Source organism: Xiphophorus couchianus, chromosome 6 (genome assembly GCF_001444195.1).
Source record: "Xiphophorus couchianus chromosome 6, X_couchianus-1.0, whole genome shotgun sequence".
Classification (NCBI taxonomy): Eukaryota; Metazoa; Chordata; class Actinopteri; order Cyprinodontiformes; family Poeciliidae; genus Xiphophorus; species Xiphophorus couchianus.
The window spans coordinates 1,528,931-1,547,672 of NC_040233.1; the positions used below are offsets into that span (position 1 = coordinate 1,528,931).

Here is an 18,742-nt window from a genome sequence, read left to right on the forward strand (position 1 = left end):
GCTCCCTGTAGCTCAAAGAACAGACTTTAAAATCCTGTTGTTAGTTTATAAATCACTGAACGGCTTAGCACCACAATACATTAAAGATCTGCTGCTGTTGTATCAACCTTCCAGACCTCTCAGGTTCTGGTTCTGGTTCTGCTCTGCATCCCCAGAACCAGAACCAAACGAGGAGAAGCAGCTTTCAGCATCTATGCACCATAAATTTGGAACAAACTTCCAGAAAACTGTAAAACAGCTGAAACACTGACTTCTTTTAAATCTCAACTAAAAACCCACCTGTTTAGAATTGGATTTGAAATGTAATCAATTACAAATTTATTGATGGAACTTTACTTAATGCTGTGTTTTGATTATTGATTCTATGTTGCATTGTGATTCTGTGTTTGTTATGATGTAAAGCACTTTGAAATGTCTTGCTGCTGAAATGTGCTATACAAATAAAATTTGATTGATTGATTGAAAATGGCACTCTGTCTCTCACTCTAGCGGAGTGTCAGTTACGCTCTAATTTTACAAAAAATCAAAAACTTTGGGTCGCTTAGAGATGAGTTGTGGACAAACCGTAAATGGTATCGACGTGCTGTCTTCACTTCTGAACAGGGCAAAGTGAAATTTGAATGGCATTTCTACGTGAATTAATGACGACACAGAAAATCCTCAAAAATAGGGTATTTTTAGGATTTTTTCCCCCCTCGCTCCATTGACTTACATGGGATTTTGGGGTGTCGTTTTTCTCAATTTATGTCACCATGGTAACTCCGAATCCCAATAAAAGAAATAGTTCCCTTCTCGAGATCGAGCTGCACGTTTTGATACCATTTTTTGGGGGGGGATTGAGGGGCACGCAGCGGGACGAGCCGCATTAACGGTGATGGAAGAAAAACAAAGACATAAAGAGACATTATATTAGGTGCTGTGCTCCCTATGCATTGCTATGGCAGGCCCCAACAATATCTTTGTTCAGCTCGTACGTCCATGTGTGCATATGTTTTAATTTGTGTAACCAGGTTGTCATGTTTTACAGATTTCTGCTCAAATCCCTCTTGAAAATGAGATGTAGATCCTGATGGGATCTTACCTGGTTAAATAAAGGAAATAAATGAAAAAAATATTTCAATAATTTAACAGCAAAAAGATTTTTGAATGGAATATGCTTATTTTGTTCATTTGTACTTTTGGATTAAAAAGTCATGACAAACCAAGCAACTAACTTGATTAAAAGGTGATTGAATCACAACACAAATAATTTTTTATTTATCTTATTCTTTTGAAAAGTGTCGTTACGACTCTCTGACTCTACGACTCTATTTCGATTTTTGATCAAATTGAGACCGCTTAGAAAAATATACTTTTAATAAAATCAATTTTTTTCATTAATTCATTTGATGAAGTTTGTTTACTAATTGCTACTAGTAAGAAACATTATTTTGTGTTGCAGTGTATCATGCATAATAACAAACACTAGCACAGGTAAAACTAAAACTAAGACACATAAACTTCTACGTTACCTGAATTTCTCCTTTGCAGAATAATAAAAGTTGCTTCTAGTCTATTCTAAGTTCTTGTTCTTTTTAATGATACACCAGTGTTAAAAATTTACACAGAGAACACAAAGTGAAAAAAAAGTATTTTATTGATATACCCCAGTACCTGAATCTGTACAGCAAACATCATCTCTCCTAAGAGCTGTAATGTCATTTATTAAACATAGACATGTTTAATAAATTTTGATATAAGGAAACAAAAGTACAAAATCAATTTCCAACCTTAGTTAATAGCTTAAAATCTCAGTTTTATTCTTTGGTTTGCATCTCAGAGAATTATTTAAAAAAACATCTGTGTTTTTCAGAAAACACCAACTGTAGCGTTTTTTGACGGTTCCATGTGTTAAGCAGCACACTGACAATTTGGCCCATAAACTGGCCCTGCTGTCTACAGCGGGGTGCTGTGCACTACCCCTGACAGCAGATAGGTGGGGCTGTTGGTGTTCGCGGCGCCATAGTTGCCTGTGACCTCCTCAGAGGCGACCGGCTGCCTGTTTCTGCTCAGGTACTGGCTGCAGGAGCAGAAGGTGTGATAAAAAGAGGAGGAGAGGCCTGCAATATCTGTGGAGATGTAAGGAAGGACCTCTGGAGATGCCTGGTTATAATAACTGATCTGGGGAAAAAGTAGAAAAGTAACTAAGGCTGGACCTAAAAAGGCTTTAAAAGAGAACAGATTAACCAACAATCTCACCAATGACATGTTGTTGTTGGTCTCCAGTATGGTAAATCCAGCACACAGAACCTCTCCTCTGTTGTATCCTTCAAAGGGAGGATGGGTTGCCAGGGAGACTGAGCGCAGAGCAATGACATAAGAGTCTCTGAAGAAGGAAGACAAAGAGTGGCTGTCAGTCCTGTGGGTCAACTTCAGGAGGACATGTCTATACATGCAACTGACCCATGACCACAGGGCTTCCTTCTAGAGGCTAAAAGGATGAAATCCTGGAGAACATCTTCTCCACAATTGGTTGAGGTGGGGGACCCACCCACATCCTGATGCACTGATGGTGTCACCACACGATAAATGAAGTCATCATCATCAACACCGTGAATCAGCTCACATTTCCTGATTTAGACAAGATATACACAGATCATCAGGTAGAAATAATTATAGCCAGTGGTTTTCAAGAATGTGTTCATAAGTGGAGCTCACTTTCTGTAAACTTTGAACAGGACAGTGTTGTGTTTTATATTATGAATGTGAGAGGAAACTCAGCTCACCCTGATGTCATTTCCCAGCAAAACAAAGCAGCAAACTTTGGGTTTTTCTTGTAGAAAGAACTGCAGCATTTTCCCTTGAGATGTGTGCTGAGTGACTGCTGTGTGTGTAGCAGTTGTGATGCACATGCATGGAGTTTTTGCCATCTTTGTGAGGATCCAGATTGGTAATATTTGCCTTTTTGTCTGCCCATGCCACCTTTGGCTTCGCTTTATTAGTGGGAATAGAAACATACACTCAAGCAACAGACTGAACTTGCACTCCACTTTTAGTTTTGTTTCTGGCCAGGAGAACGGAGAAGCTTTTTTCCCTTACACCATTTAGACGAATGAATACATGTAATTTTGTCAGATAAAGTACCTAAATATTTGATTTATTTAGTTATTTTTTTCTATAGAATCATTAAATTGACATCGTCACCTTTCAGTATCTGGCAGTTATTCTGTATTACTGTGTGATTTTGACTGTCCAATAAGAGCTTAAAGAGCAAAAACAAAATAAATGTCATGCCACATCCTGTCTACACTAAATTAATGGTAATAAATGGAATAAAAGGGAAAGTTGTTACTTCAAATTTTCATGCGTATACCAAGTTTAAGAGAATTCATTTTTTCATTTTGCGCAGACTGAAATGAATTAAGAAGTATTTCATGTAAAGGATGAACTGCTACAACACAACATATATCTGTCTTAAAACGTCCTGAAGCAACATGCAGTGAGCTGTGGTTTAACGGCTAGTGTGATCTATGTTGATCTCTATGACAAAAATCATAACGAAATATCTGAATGTTAAGAACACTGGTTTAGTCTGGATGCTGAAGGGGAGTGAAGGGAGTCTGCCATTTTCAGTATCAGTGAGGGATTTAATATAGAGACTGTTGAAGCACAACGATGTAAGAAGTTCTGAAAAAGGAAACTATTTTCTACAACATGTTTTTAATTTCATTTCTATATCTTCTTATTTATAGTTCTGAGAGAGATCATTGTTATCAGAAGGTAAGGTCATTTTATTTATAAAGCACATTTTCAGCAAAAAGGCAGTTCAAAGTAAATCATTGATCCTGAGTTTCATTAAAACTTCCTAAAAAAAGAGACCAGAATTTGACCACAAAATTCTGATCTGTGCATCTACAACAAGAACAAGTTCATCTGTAATCAGTGTCATTATTATTATTATGATGATTCCAAAAAGTGTTTCTTTTCTTTCTTTTCTTTCTTACATCAGTTTAGACTATCTTATGCTACCACTTAAAAGAGTTTGTTTTGCAGTTCACTTACTGCTTTACTTGTTTGCAATTTACTATTTTCAATTCGGTTAATCATCAAAGTTTATCATCAAGTATGTATTTAAGGATACATGATATTTAACAATCTTTTTCCACTGATTAATCCTATTTAAGTTCTCTTACGTTATGAACAAGTAGTGTGACCTGTGTGTCTCTTTGGCCAAACCAGAAACCTGAGTTCACAGTAAAGGGAAATAAAATATGGCCTTTGGTGTAAGGAAGGAAAACTCAATACTGTATGTTCTTCATTGATTCAAGGCCGACCATGTTCACAAGTTAAGATTTATTCCTTCTAGATGGATTATATGTTGGTGACACGTTTTAGCTAAAACACCAAAATTATGAGGAACTGCAGAAAATGACACTCACTGACAGACATGTGTTGATGCATTACGACTTATGTTAATATATCTGTAAATGTGTGTGTGGTTGCATTACTTATAGTGCATGTCCCAACTTGTTCTGTTGCTTAGTTCAGCAAGCAAACAAAAGGCTCTGTGAGCAGGAACATCCACCTCAGCCTCCACCCTGAAACTCAACATGGACTTTTGCTCCAGGGTGTACAGACGGACCTAACGAGGGGAAACCACACAGCTGTGTGTGTTGAAACAGGAAAGAGAAACTCATCTCATTTCAAAAGATAAAAGCACTTCCTCAGACCTTATCTTTCTCTGTGCTCAGGCGCCAGTTCTTCCTAGCTGCCAGCATCTTCAAGGCTGATACATTGTTGTAGCTGAGATACACCTGCTCACAAAGACACACAGCACATGACAAACAGTCACCATATGAGTCAGTGTCTTGGTGTAAACTGAAGCGTTGAGCAATGGTGCAAGCACACATTGCTACAGCCTCTGTCTGAGTGATGCATCTGCATCATTAGTCAGCCAGCTGATTGTCACTTCTCCCCCTCAGCGTGTTTGAGGCCATCATTACCCAACAGCCACTGTCACAGGATCAAGTGGTTGATCTAAAAGTACTTTTCTACTTTTTAAAGAGAAGAGTAAAGAGTATGTGTACTGTCACACCAATTTGGAGGATTTGCTTGGGGCTAAAGGGACCGATGTTATGGGACAGTTGGACTCACCCCTTCATTTCAGTAAACAAAACAAAAAAATCTTACAGTGGAAGAATAACAAGAGATTTTGAACAATTTCAGTTTCAGTTTGGAGATGGTCCAAAGTGACCTGGTGCACAGACAGAGATGTTTGTAAAAGAACATGACTGGGCTGAACAGATCCTGATCTAAGCAAGGCCTTTTTATTTAACCACAAAAAAGTGTTTCAGACAGGAAATCAGACATCAAGCATCTGAAAGATAACAATATAAAAGAAGTAATATTTCAGAATAATCTGAATAAACTGGATTAAAAATGGCATATTGATGGATGGATAATATGGAAGTTAAATTTAGCCATTTTGTCGTCTTTGAAGCAGCGGTTTTGAAAAAAAAAAGTTGAGGTGAAAATTAAAGACAGATCATATTTTCCCTTTTTTACCTTCTTTTCAGTATTCATCATCTGCAGCTCTTTATATTTTCTCTTCACAGAAGGTACACCTGACCTGCTGTTGGGTTTAGCTGTCACACCTTTCCAAGGGGGAAGCATTAGCTAAGCTACTGCCAATGACTGTATGTTCTTTTTTCTCTTTCATATTCTTATTGACATTCTTAAACATATTGACAATATCCCATGCTTTGATTAATCTAATTACTTTTTTGAATATACTTTTGTCCTTCATTTATTGTGAATAAATTAAATTGAAACTAAATTAAAATGAAATTAAATTACAAACTTTATAGAACTTTTGCCTCTGTGTCACTAAGCAGTTCAAGTGTTTCAGTTTACGATTGGCTCCCATATTGAACTGTGATGAACATGTCTTACATAAATGAGTGGCAGGTATTGTTGATGTCTGTAAAAAAAAAGCACTGCCAAATGTGTGATTGTTGTGTTACCTGCCTGGTTCTGTGAGTGATTGAACTCACCTGGTTCCTGGGGTCCCAGGGAACAGACAGAGGAACTTCGCTCTGTTTGCGGGAGATGATGTACTTCCTGAAACACATTTTTTCTGACATGAGACAGTATGAACCCATTCGTAACATGTCATGTTACACTGCAGAGCTGAAAGATTTTAATTTGTCATTGGAAATTTAAAGTTCAAACAGAACTTTAATGATCGATCTGGAAAGCAAACCTTCACCTGTCCAGGCGGATTTTTTTCCTGGCTGTTGCTTCTTGGAATCTTCTCTCACCTTCCTATAAATGAAGGATATGTGCGCGCACACAGGCACACACACACACACACGCACACACGCACACACACACACACACACACACACCCACACACAGAGGAGGTAAATAAACAACAAAAAAAAACCTGAGGTAGTCTAAGATCTGCTTTCACACACTGGGCCAACAGGTTCTTGGACAATCAGTTGCTTAAGGTCTGCTGTGTTTGTCATGATAATCATTGCTATAATCTGATTATAGTAACTCATAATTCTAAGTGCTCATGCAGCGAGAGCCGACACAAAGTTCTGAACTTCAAAAGTTTATGATGCTGATTAGATATTTCACAACTAATCAGTTTACAGTTCTGAGCTTTGTTCATGCAGGCCATTAACATTACTAACAGTTTACAAGTTAACATATGGGAGGTTAAAATGTAATAGGGGTTCTTTTAAAAACTTGAAATAGAAACTTCAAAGAGTTGATAACTCCACCCACAACTTCCAAAGTCAATATAAGGAAAACAGATTCACAGTTTTTCCTCAGTCACTTTGGTGGATTTCTCAAAACAGAATTGAACTTCTCAAAACTTCTTGTTCAATTTTCAAATCATTGTGCTGCTTGTGCAATGATTTGTACCAGCAGCAAATTATTGCTGGTGCAATGATGCGTGCACACCAGTATGCCTCAATATGACACTTGTACTTCAAGTGTCATAATTTGTTTTCTTTGTGCCATTCTGACAATGGCTCCTATTTTTAGGACATAGAACATTTCTTTACATTGCTTTGCTCATGATATTCAAATTCATTTCCCTTCTAACTTCAATGTCTCTGCAGCCTCTATTAAACTGCCTACATGATGTCAAAGAATGGTTAACTGTCTGAACATGAAGGAAAACAACAACACTGACATGATGGTGCTTGGTGAGCAACGTCTTCCTAGACAAAGTGAATTCCTTGGCCAATGGCTACCTACTATCCATCACCCCACTGGCAGGAATCTCCGAGTGTTTTTAGACAGTTCTGTTAAACTTGAGAAACAAATGTCCACTGTAGTCAAGACTTAGTTTTATCAGTTATACCAAATTGCCAAATCCTACATTCTTCCTAAAAGCCTGACAACTATTGTTCTTGCATTTATTACCTGCAGATTAGATTATTGCAAGGATTTATATTGTGGAATCGATCAATCAATCAATCATCAATCCATCACTTGGAGTTAGTCCAAAACGCTGCTGCTTGTCTTTTAACAGGTACCAGAAGGCATGACCTTCTCACTCCAGTTTAAAGGATTTACATTGGCTGCCTGTTCATTTTTGTATTGATGTTATTGTTACTTACTCATAAAAGTTTGGCATCTAATTATCTAACTGTTCTCCTTAACTTTTACAATCCAAAAAGTCTCCGTCATGCTCTTAGTGCAGCTGATGACCAGATTAAAACCCAGTAGAGATCGAGGCTTTGCCATTGCAGAAACACGACTCTGGAACAAACTCCTTCATAATTGTGCTGCAGAGTCTGTACAGTTTTTTTAAAAATCTCTCCTGCAAACTAATTTCTTTGGTTTCAGTTTGAGTTCAATCAGACCTGTTTGGTTGCACTGTCCTGTTGTTAAGTTTATCCTATTTTTTGATTTCATTATTGTTTTTAATGTTGCTTTTACCCTTTGTGAAGCACTTTGTAGCTTTTAAATGTGCTTTAGAAATAAATTTGACATTGAAATTGATGACCAATGAGTGTCAACAGAGTTTTACACACAAACAGTGAATAATTGTTGCTTTATGAGGTTAAGGTCCTGTATAGCTAACTCACCAGGGGTTCTGGTCGTATCCGGGGAAGAGTACATGGCTTCCCGCTGTCACCAAGAACCTCAAAGGTCATGAAGGCGGAGTTTATGTGTCGGTTAAGCCCCTCCTCCTGGTAGGCTTCTGCACGTACCCCCACCTCCAAACTGCAAGGAATTGTCTCATCTATTAGCCTACAAGTGTCTCATAAATGAGACACTTGGAGAGAGTGCTGAGCCCTCACACTATCCAAACGCAAGGTTCCCATTATCTGAGCTGACATTGTGTCAAAGCAGAAGCCCTGGATACCTGTTTTTGAAGGCGTTGTTGACTATAGCCCTCAGCAGGAGTCTGTCTCCAACCTGGGAGGGTCCTCTGAAAGTGAACATGTCAATGGTCCGAAGAGTCGGATGAGCCTGGCACAGGCGGCTGGGTCAGCACAGGAAGAATAACAGAACAGTCACATTAGAACAAGAGCAAACCAAACTCTATTAGAGAGAAAAATAGAATAATCATATTCAAGCTAATAGGAATTATTTAATCCTCACATAACAATTGCTTTAAAATACTGCTAGTTGCCAGTTTATTTCATGTTTTCATTATTTTGTCTTTTTTTCAAACACTTAGTTCAAAGACAAACTGTCCTAAAAGCAAACAAACCAGTTTTCCAGAAACATTCATGAAGTCGTCATTATCTCAGGATTTTGGTTTTGCAATGTTCAAATGTTCTTTTGTAAAAATAAGCTTAAGTTTTATTTTTACCAGAAGATTCAGATCCTGATTAGTTGTTAGGAATCTAAACACATAATTCATGAAAGGCTTTAGGCCTGAACAATGATGAGTAAGAACATTATTTTCTAACTAAATATGCAATTAAAGTGTACTTTTTGACATATCTGCTATGTGAGCTGCTGCTTCAGGTTTACATATTTTATACATCAAGAATGTCTTTAGATATTAAATATGCAAACAGGTCAGAAATGCAGTTTGTTCCATGTTTTATTTTATTTTTCCCATACCAATTTGAAATAATAAAAGGAAGTTCCATGCTTTCTAAAACAGAATAGCAACCCTGCTTTGTGAAGCTTTTTCTACTTTTTTCTTCCACATAACTTTTCATGAATATGCTTGCATGCATAAGTCTATGAGCAGCCAGCTCCTTTAACAGTGACCTTTTGTGGCTTCACTTCCATGTTGACATTATCGCTGACTGTTGCTAGACCACTGCCAACTCAGCAGTTCAGCCTTTGACATGAACAGTGCCAACATTTTTGTGTTACATCCTAATTTTCTGAGTGTGTATAATGTGGGTTGTTGACCATGTTGATCATTTGTAGTTTCTCTACACCATTGTTAGATGCAATAGTTTGACCATTTCCATCAAACTGAAAATGCAAATGAAAAAAGCAACAATTCAAAGTGAGGAGTTACCTGGCAGCAATTGTTGCCACATTCACCATCCAGGCCATGATCTGTCCTCCAAATGTATTCACCTGAATACAGATGAATTACAGTCAATGACGTCTCTACTTTCACATGACAAATGTTCCCTGGAAGAACGCTACCATTGATCATTCTTCCCTTTACAGCTGGAGAAACAAAAGTACATGAAGAACCTGGTGGTTTGCATGAGGAGGCAGAACCAGTTCAACACTCTCCACCCTGGTCTTCTCTGCTGCCACTCCGCTACACACTGCAGAGCTGTCAGCTGGTACAGAGAGACACGCTCAAACAACACTTCTACACTTCTGACCCGACGGCGCTGTGCATCACACCCACCCTGCTCCACAGAGCCACTGGACAGGAGTTCTTTGACGATGTCGCTGTGCAGCATCCGGACCCGTCTTCGCTCAGCTGCCACGCTGTATTCCACATGCTCCCTCTGCGTCTGAGGAACAACTGGCCTCAGCGTCACCTGTGAAGAAACATATCCTAGACTTTTAACATCCTCGCTAATACACCGGTAGAGCTTACAGTCATCTGCAATAATGTCCAGTTTTAAAACCACACTTTCCTCAGAATTACTGGAGACTGTCTAGCAATATTTCAAACAGGTTTTCATCAATTTATTAAGAGTATTATTATTCTGTTCTTATACCTACAGCATAACGTGAAGAAAGGGACCAACAGCGGCGATTCTAGCCCTGTTTTAGGTCTAAAACTGGACCTCAGCACCCCTGAATAGGATTACCACCCCTCCGTAAAATACCGTTAAATGTCACGTCCCGTATTGAACCGATACATAACTGTCCGATAGACACACCTGTCACATTTTATCATTGATCAATTTTTTTATTGAGCTTTTAGTAAACTATAATGGTTTGATTGTTTGCTTAGGATGTTGAGTTTGGATGATACTTTATTTAATATGTAATAGCATTAGCCAAAATTATATGGCCAGAACAAATCATGCTAATAGATCAACAGTACATAAATATTTCCAACATTAAAAACGTTTTTTAGAACTTTCTGTGTGTTTTATTCAGAAATGTTGATATATTTTATGAATACATTGGTCAGTGTTCATTTAATGTATTATTTCACTATTATTTTATTAATGTGGTTTACCAGTTTGGATAATCTGACTTCCTATCAATGAAGAAAAAAAACATACTAATCAAAAATGAACCAGATACAGACCTGCAGCCTAGGGGCGGTTCTAGACGGAGGCTACTGAGGAAATTATACTAAATAAATGTCTTTTTTAAATATTCAGTGGTGAATTTTTTTAACCTTCACAATTTTACTTTAACAATGAATTAAAAATTATAGTGCTGCATTTTTAGCTGCCGTATTGAGATAGGATCAGGACTGAAACGATTCCTCGAGTGATTCGAGTACCTCAATTATTAAAATTCCTCGAGGAAAATTTATCTGCCTCGAAGCTTCGTTAAGTTATATTTTATTATTTAGCGCACCGTGTTCCGGCCGGGTCATTACTTGCGTTGCCCAGCGCTCTCACTTCCGCCTAAGTTGTTGACAAAAGCTAAGTGTTAGCAGCATAACGTCCAATTTTCAAGTTCGGCCTGGGAGGAATTTATTGATCCATGATACTGTCCAGGTTTTTGTCGTTTTTCGGGGGTTCAATAAGCATCCTTAAAATGACTGGCACGATGCCTGGAGTACGGCAGCTTTTCTCCTCCTGGAGCTGCTGGTTCAGAGCGAACCGCGAGGACGAGCACGGCGGGATTATTTATACAGGTGAGCAGATAGACTGAACACTGCGGGCGGCTGTGCTTTAGATGCGTATCTTTACAGACAAACCGGAAAATAAATTTCACATCATCCCGGTTGCCACTAATGGGTGGCGTTACACACTTGGTAGATGAGTTTCTGTGTGTGACGAATGCAGGAGTCAAATCCCCGTCGCTAGCATGGACACAAAAGCTATAAATGTCTGGGCAAGATGAGAGTTCATCTATTGCATTGACTGGAGATGAATACATAAACCAAAAGGTGGAGTATAGACATTTTTTGTAAGCCTATTTGTGAGCTTGCCTCTTTATTATTAAATTGAATATAATTTCAGATTTTTGTATTTTTTTTTCTTCAGGTTAACGTAGGAAGTGAGCCATTATTGCTACAGGTTCATTTTCTAAACTAAAGAAAAGTTATTGTTAGGAAAACTAAAATGTGAAAAATTGGACTGATATTGATATGCAATAGTAATACTGCTGTTATGTTAGATTTACTGATGTTTTTTTAAATCCGATTACTCGATCAATCGTAAGAATAATCGATAGATTAGTGGATTACTAAAATATTCGTTTAGAACAGCCCTAGATAGGATCACATTTTCCATCTGCTAGGCCAGGGACCTGAAACCTGAGTCTCTGGAGACACAAGTGGCTCTTTCGTTGACTTAATATATTGATATATATATATATATATCATCATATATTGCTATGCTTATTGTGTAATTCTTTTTTAAGTGTTCCCCATAAAACACTCTGACTACAATATCCCCTGTGGTAAATTTGATCTAGAACCAGCCTCTAAAGAAAACAGTAAAGACCATTATATAGACTTTTTTAACCAGCTAAAAGAGGCCAGACTTCATCCTCAAGTCAATTGCCATCCTTATTCAGATGGCAATTTGTAATGCAAAATATTATGCTTAGTGATTTTTTGCAATGGGTAATGCAGTACTTAATTAATTTAGAATTATTTTTTATTCATTAATGGAAATTGTGTACAGTATTGGCTTTATTTATTTGAAGAGTATTTTGTAGTTGTTCAGTACAAAATGTTGTATGTGTGCAAAATATTTGGATAAATAATGGGTTAGCCTGATCCTGGTTCTTAGCCTTGTTAATTACTCTTGTTGGTCTTTTTTGAAGTTTGATTAGTGACTGTTTTGTTGTTTTGTAATTAATTTCTCAAATCTTTCTGGAGTCACTTAAATAAGGTCAAACTAAAGAACAGTACAGAATCTTAGGCTGTTTCTGTGTCTGTGAACAGAAAGATGTTTGATACTGAAACTATGATAGACCCACTTCATGATCTGTGAACTGAAATAGTAAAACCCTGATTCACAATGTTTACTTTTCCAAAGATGGACAATCATTGTTGTTTAAAGAAAAAAGGCCAACAGCCGCATAACGTTCAGATAAAAATAAGGGTAATACAATTTCTAAGTATGATTTTCAAATAAAGTTCAGGTTAATGACTCCTTTTCTCTAGTCATTATCCTCACCTTCTACCTGGATAATAAACTGGTTTTAGGTTTATTAATCCTATGAATTTAGTAAAATGCTCTTCAAATGACTGAAAATGCATAGTTTTGAGTAGATTTTATTTTGATTTCTGGGGGAACAGACCCCACTAGGACTGTGTCACTCTACAGCTGCTTGTGTCTCATTAATATTAGTAGATGTTGGCAGGTATGATGTAGTCTTGAGATTCTGTTTCACATATTTACAGCTCTGGAAAAAATGATCAGTCCTCTGATTGTACTCTTTATACATATGTTTGAGTAAAATGAACATTGTTGAACTACTGACAACATGTCTCTGAAATTCCGAGCAAAAACTTAGTATTTATTTTATTCATAGTTATACCTATTAACATGCTTCACATCTTTTCATTTAAATATTTTGTTATTATGATTTTTTATGATGATTTTTCAAAAGCCTGATTGTTTTATTCCTTCCTTCCCCTGCCGACCTTATTTATTGTGTGGTCCTGTCCCAATAATTACAGCAAATGTCCAAATTAGCACTTACAACTAACCAATTTTATATTAGGACAGTACACATTAGCACGGTAGCTAAGTAGACTCAAAAGGTATTTGGCAAGCAGTTCTGATCCACATGTACTTTTTGTCCAGTATTGGTTCGTTGGGTCACAAAGGTGGCGTAGGAATGGCACACCCTCCAGTGGCGATCAGAGAACAGGTCTTCACAGCTCACATGGATCCCCACCTGGGACAGGACACACAGGAGAAACTCACACTCTTGACAGATGTAGATGTGAATGTACGGTGGGCTACTTTAATTCCACTGAGATTTAACGTGCTTCTCCAATGTAGCTAGGAGGAGTTTTCCAGAATTTCCATAGTTCCAAACACTTGATGGCAGCTGTTGCTGCCAAAGGTGGAACAGCCAGTTTTTAACTGTATGTAGGCCTGTCACGATAGCAAATTTTGCTGAGCGATTAATTGTCTCAAAATATTATTGCGATAAACGATAATATTGTTTGAAGACCTTTTTACACTGATTTAATGGAAATGACGTAATAATGCATGTGATTTCCTGCCAAAGATAGATACACTTTATTTTCAAAGGAACACTGAACACTGGAGCTGATAAACAAAATAAACAAAACAACCAAAAACAAAAATAAAATGGATTCTCAGTCTCCATTAACAAAAAATGCACTTGAAAAAAAAACTAAACAACATAAAGCCAAAGTGGAAATAAATACTGCATTTAACCAAAAGAGTGCAGATTATGAAGTGTGTATATTATGTTGCCCTTCAGTAATAATTAAATTTAAATAGAGAAGATGGGCACATCGACTACCTGATGCAATAGTTCACACTACATGATTTTTTGCTCATATTTTTCCCCTTACAACAATCTTAGAACGTTGATCTTTCTAAGATTGTGTGGTGTGTTGCGGTAGACCGTCGTTGCCGCTAAATCAGGGGTTTTCCCCGACTGGGAGCTTTAACTACACCTGTTGAATGTGACAGGTAGCCAATCAGAAAGCAAGGATTCTCCTCCTTGCTTTCTGAGGGGAAATTACGGAGGAGAATCTCTAACAGCTGACACGGCGCAACCCGAAGTCCAGCGGACATTGGAGATGATATGTGGAAACAACATTAATGTTTATTCAACATGCAAAGAATATAGAAATGACAAGAGGAGGAGTTGGAGCCAAATTGCTACTGCAGTTGATAAACCCGGTAACTGTTCAGCTGTTCTTCGTTAACGTGACGTAAATAGGTTCTAATGATTTTCATTCAGTCAGGACTGACACTAGCCACATGCATTGCAGGTAGATTGAATAAAGCATTGAATAATGCCTGGTTTTAAAATTAGTTCACTGGACTTGTAGCCATTATTTTGTGCCCATTGTTGGACAAACACACGGCAGGAACGAACCCGATCGAACAGTTATACCTAGGATTTCTGTCGGCTAATGTTTGGTCTGTCAGGTTTTGAAACTGGGCCGACAATCGGCTGGCAGATCTAAGATTGTGTAGTGTGCGCTGGGCTTTACACTAAGGAAATGAGGAAGGGAGGGTCAGTGGAGAGCACTGGAGTTTAGCCTTTTTTCATTCAGTGTCATCAACAGAAAGAGAAAAAGGCCGGAAGAGACGATAATGCCGATAATTAAAATGATTTCGATAGTTTTAATTTATCGTACAATTAATTGATTTATCGTTTATCACGACAGGCCTAACTGTAGGGGACATTTAGGACCAGGCTGCCTTGGTTTTGTTTGCCCAACTCAATTAAATCATTTCTGATTACAGATTATCTTTGTGTGACAGTAAAGTTTGATAATCTGGAAGATTTAAATGTAACAAAAACAGAAAAGTCAAATGTCCCTATTCTGTTATTAATTTTTTACTTTTCATTAAATTAAAGCACTGCATATGTGACACTTGAAATGTGATCAACGCTTCAGAATTATTCAACATCATTAGGATTAGCTATTAGCACCGTTTACACAGTTCAGCTTCACTGACCTCCATGCTGGTGCTGAAGGCTCTGTTGACCTTTGCCCTGATATTCACCACCTGACCCACGCTGAGGACATGGAGCAGACGGATCAGTACTTTATGTCACATTATTCTGATACACACATGGCCTTCCTGTTACCTGATGGTGTGTTCAAAGTGGATGTCATCCATGGAGGCGGTGACACAGAGACTTCCAGCATGCCTCTCAGCTGCTCACATGAAACAAGAGTCATTTCCTGTCTGGATTAGCTTTGCTGACAACAAGAAATGTCGTTTCCAGAAACTCATCTAACAGCATGGCACACCTGAGAGGCAGGCAGTGGAGTCCATCCATTTCAACAGCTGTCCCACACTCAGCTCCTGCTGATGGTTACAGTGGCAGGGCATGACTATCTGACTCATTTTCACCTCTGTAGGGTTAACACAACCCTCTTCATCTTCCTCCTCCTCTTCATCCTCTTCCTTAAGGTCATCCAACACCTGGGAAGTCATCCTCAAAGAAAAAGAACATAGTTACAACCAAGAATGCACCAATTGCAGTTTTCTGGACAGTCACTCATCACCGATCTTTTAAAAGCCTGACCGGCTGATTCAGATTTTGGCTGATACCAATTTTTGTTTTTGTCTGAAAAGTTGCTAAACCTGAACATCCCATAGAGTTTGTTCATTTAGTACAGAGACTTTTGCTAGATCTTGCAAAAATCATTTTAACACACATTTTGTAATTTGCATTTTGCAGCAAGAAGGTCCTGGGTTCGATTCCCGGCCCGGGTTCTTTCTGTATGGAGTTTGCATGTTCTCCCTGTGCATTTTGGGTTCTCTCCTGGTACTCCTGCTTCCTCCCACTGTCCAAAAACATGACTGTCAGGTTAATTGGTCTCTCTAAATTCTCCCTAGGTGTGAGTGTGTGTGTGCGTGGTTGTGTGTCCTGTCTGTCTCTGTGTTGCCCTGCAACAGACTGGCGACCTGTCCAGGGTGTACCCCGCCTCTCGCCTGAAATGTCTCGCTGGAGATAGGCACCAGCACCTCCTGACCCCACTAGGGACAAGGGTGTTAGAAAATGGATGGATGGATGGTGACCAGTGCACACTGTAAAATATGTTTTTTTAAATTTTAGAATTAAAAAAAGCTTTATTTAAATTATTTTATACTTGGCTTTCATTATGTGTTACCTCTTGAAGCTGTGCAGGCTCCCTTTTGTTATGCAGGATCAGCTGTGAAAGAACACCCGCCTGATTGGCTGCTTGGAGGCTGCAGGAGAGCAGCCACCCCATTGGACCCTATAAAAGGCTCCTGAAATCATTCCTCCAGTGGGGCAGTTAGTAGGAGGAGGTTTTGTTAAGCTGTTCCCCACCTTTGGTGTTTACAACTGTTTTGGGCAGTTTTCAACTATTTTGTTCTTGCTTGTTCTGCTAAGTAGTTTGACTCTGCTCTAGATTGACTTTACATAAGCTAGACGCTGGTGTTTGGGAGGTTTGGTCCTCCCTTGTGTCCTTTCTTGTGGGTTGGTTGTTTTGAGTTTACTTTAGACTGACTTGTTTGAACATTTTGTAATTTAATTTGCACTTAACAATTATTGAATTTGTTAGTCCTTTTGTTTTAATTGGGTGAAGTTGTATTGTGTTTTGGTTTTGTGAAACCATCTTTTGTAATAAAAAAAATTACATTCCACTTGTTTTCTCTGGACACAACTTCATGTTACCGCCCCTGAACCCCTAGACCTTTTGGGCGTAACATTAAGTATTACTTCATGTTTTAAGTTTACATGAGAGGCAGCTTAAACATATTTATTAATGGCTTTGTTAACCAACTGTTTGGCGTTTAATCAGGACAAAATATGTGGTTTTGTGGGCTATTCTGTCTCTATACTTTAAGATATTTTAGATTAATTACAGGCTTTTTTTTATTAAACCGCGATAAATAGATGTTATCGATACTATGTGAGATTGAAGCTGTGTAACAGCAGTGTAATATTAGTGTATGATAAGCATATCCTGTCATTTCAAGTGCACAGTGACCTGCGCAGTTCGGTGGACACATTTGATAAAGTCATACAAAGGATTAATGCGCAAAAGAGTTTGCGGTGATCTGTCTGCGTTTAATTTAATTCTAATAAAATCTGATACTGGGAATGCGCTAACGTGAGAACGGGCGCCACAATAAGGGATGTTTACGGGAAAATAATAACACGGGAGCGCGGCGGGAAACGGGGTTAGAAAACGGCAGTTTCCCGACCAAAACGGGAGACTTGACAGGTCTGTTCAGTAGAAGGTTTATCCTCAGCAACAGACTTTTAAACTAAGATATCATATCTTTTCGACGGCTTAAACGTAGCCGACATAATATATGACTTATTGATTTGCCTTTATAACTCAGCATATCAGAACATTCTCTTCTTACCTTGTTTAGCTGCCAGTCTGACTCTATTACCGGTGTTATGGATTAACTGGTGGCTAAATTAACTGGTTGAAATCTATGTGCACCGCATTTGTTTCTAAATTGTAGGTGGCTGCATCAATGCCTGTTGAAAAATGCTAACTATGTGACAAAACCGTTTGCAAAACTTTACTATAAATCCCATTTGAAGCAAATATGTTCAATGTTGCACGTGAAAATTATGTTTCAAAACAAGTTTCTACAGAGCAGCATTCAGTGTGTATCGAAAACACCGCATTGGAGCAAAACCAGATCAATGAGTAACACAATCCCATTCACATTCATGTTCACCAGAATAAATTAATTTCATCTCATGAACAGCCGCAATGTAAACCTAAGTGGAAGGTTTCTGCTTTTTGTAACCAGCACTGATCAGAAAAACATTGGAATTGACTCTCAAGTATCTGTAATGTGATTTATTAACACTTCTAGCCTAGTGTGTGTTTTTGGATCAGATCCTGCAATGCAACCTCTCTGTTTCTGAACTTTCTTCTTTTAGCGACACTACCCACATGAAGTGTCGCTAAACAATGAGGTTGGTTTCATCATATTTAATCAAATTTAAATCACATACCTGATGGTGTTGCTTTACGTGGAGTTTACGTGTCCAATTAGAGAGGAATATCAAGTAATGTTAAGTTATACTGCAATAAAAATCTCGTCTAAATGACATAACGTTAACAGCCAAAATGATAATAATAAACGTTCCTACATTATACTGTCAGACACCAACAGATTATGATCCATATCTGCAGTATTTGTCTGTGTTCTCTACTGGGAAACAGTTTGCAGGCTGGTGACGAGGGGAAATAAACTTAAAAACAAAACGAGCCGCATTAAAATTAACTAGTGACAGTCAAACGGGGTCCTCAACGCAGATGTTTGTAAAAAAAAATGTAAAAAAATTAGGTGGCTATGTCGTTTCCTAATCAAAACGCGACAAACGTAAATAAACGGATTAGAAAATGTCTCTTTCTCTATGATATCTTCAAAACAATAATAATTCTTTGTATGTGAAGGAATATTCAAGAATATATTTAAATATCACCAAA

General features: G+C 38.1%; 1 protein-coding gene across 2 annotated transcripts; it reads right to left on the reverse strand.

The window, feature by feature from the left end:
• Positions 1-1,618: 1,618 nt before the first annotated feature.
• On the reverse strand, positions 1,619-17,927 carry acot11a (acyl-CoA thioesterase 11a). 2 transcript variants are annotated; one of them, XM_028020103.1, is made up of 17 exons: positions 17,655-17,918; positions 15,560-15,747; positions 15,394-15,463; positions 15,261-15,321; positions 13,381-13,485; positions 9,842-9,977; positions 9,679-9,770; positions 9,494-9,555; positions 8,372-8,491; positions 8,091-8,229; positions 6,248-6,303; positions 6,033-6,099; positions 4,710-4,793; positions 4,488-4,621; positions 2,443-2,610; positions 2,239-2,365; positions 1,619-2,160 (listed from the first exon to the last, which is right to left on the reverse strand). In XM_028020103.1, exons 2-17 carry the CDS (start codon positions 15,744-15,746, stop codon positions 1,936-1,938), a joined length of 1,833 nt encoding a protein of 610 aa, XP_027875904.1. In that variant the 5' UTR covers position 15,747; positions 17,655-17,918; the 3' UTR covers positions 1,619-1,935. The 2 variants fall into 2 exon arrangements, with proteins under 2 accessions (XP_027875904.1, XP_027875905.1); XM_028020104.1 differs by having other exon boundaries at positions 1,981-2,155; positions 17,655-17,927.
• Positions 17,928-18,742: the final 815 nt, after the last annotated feature.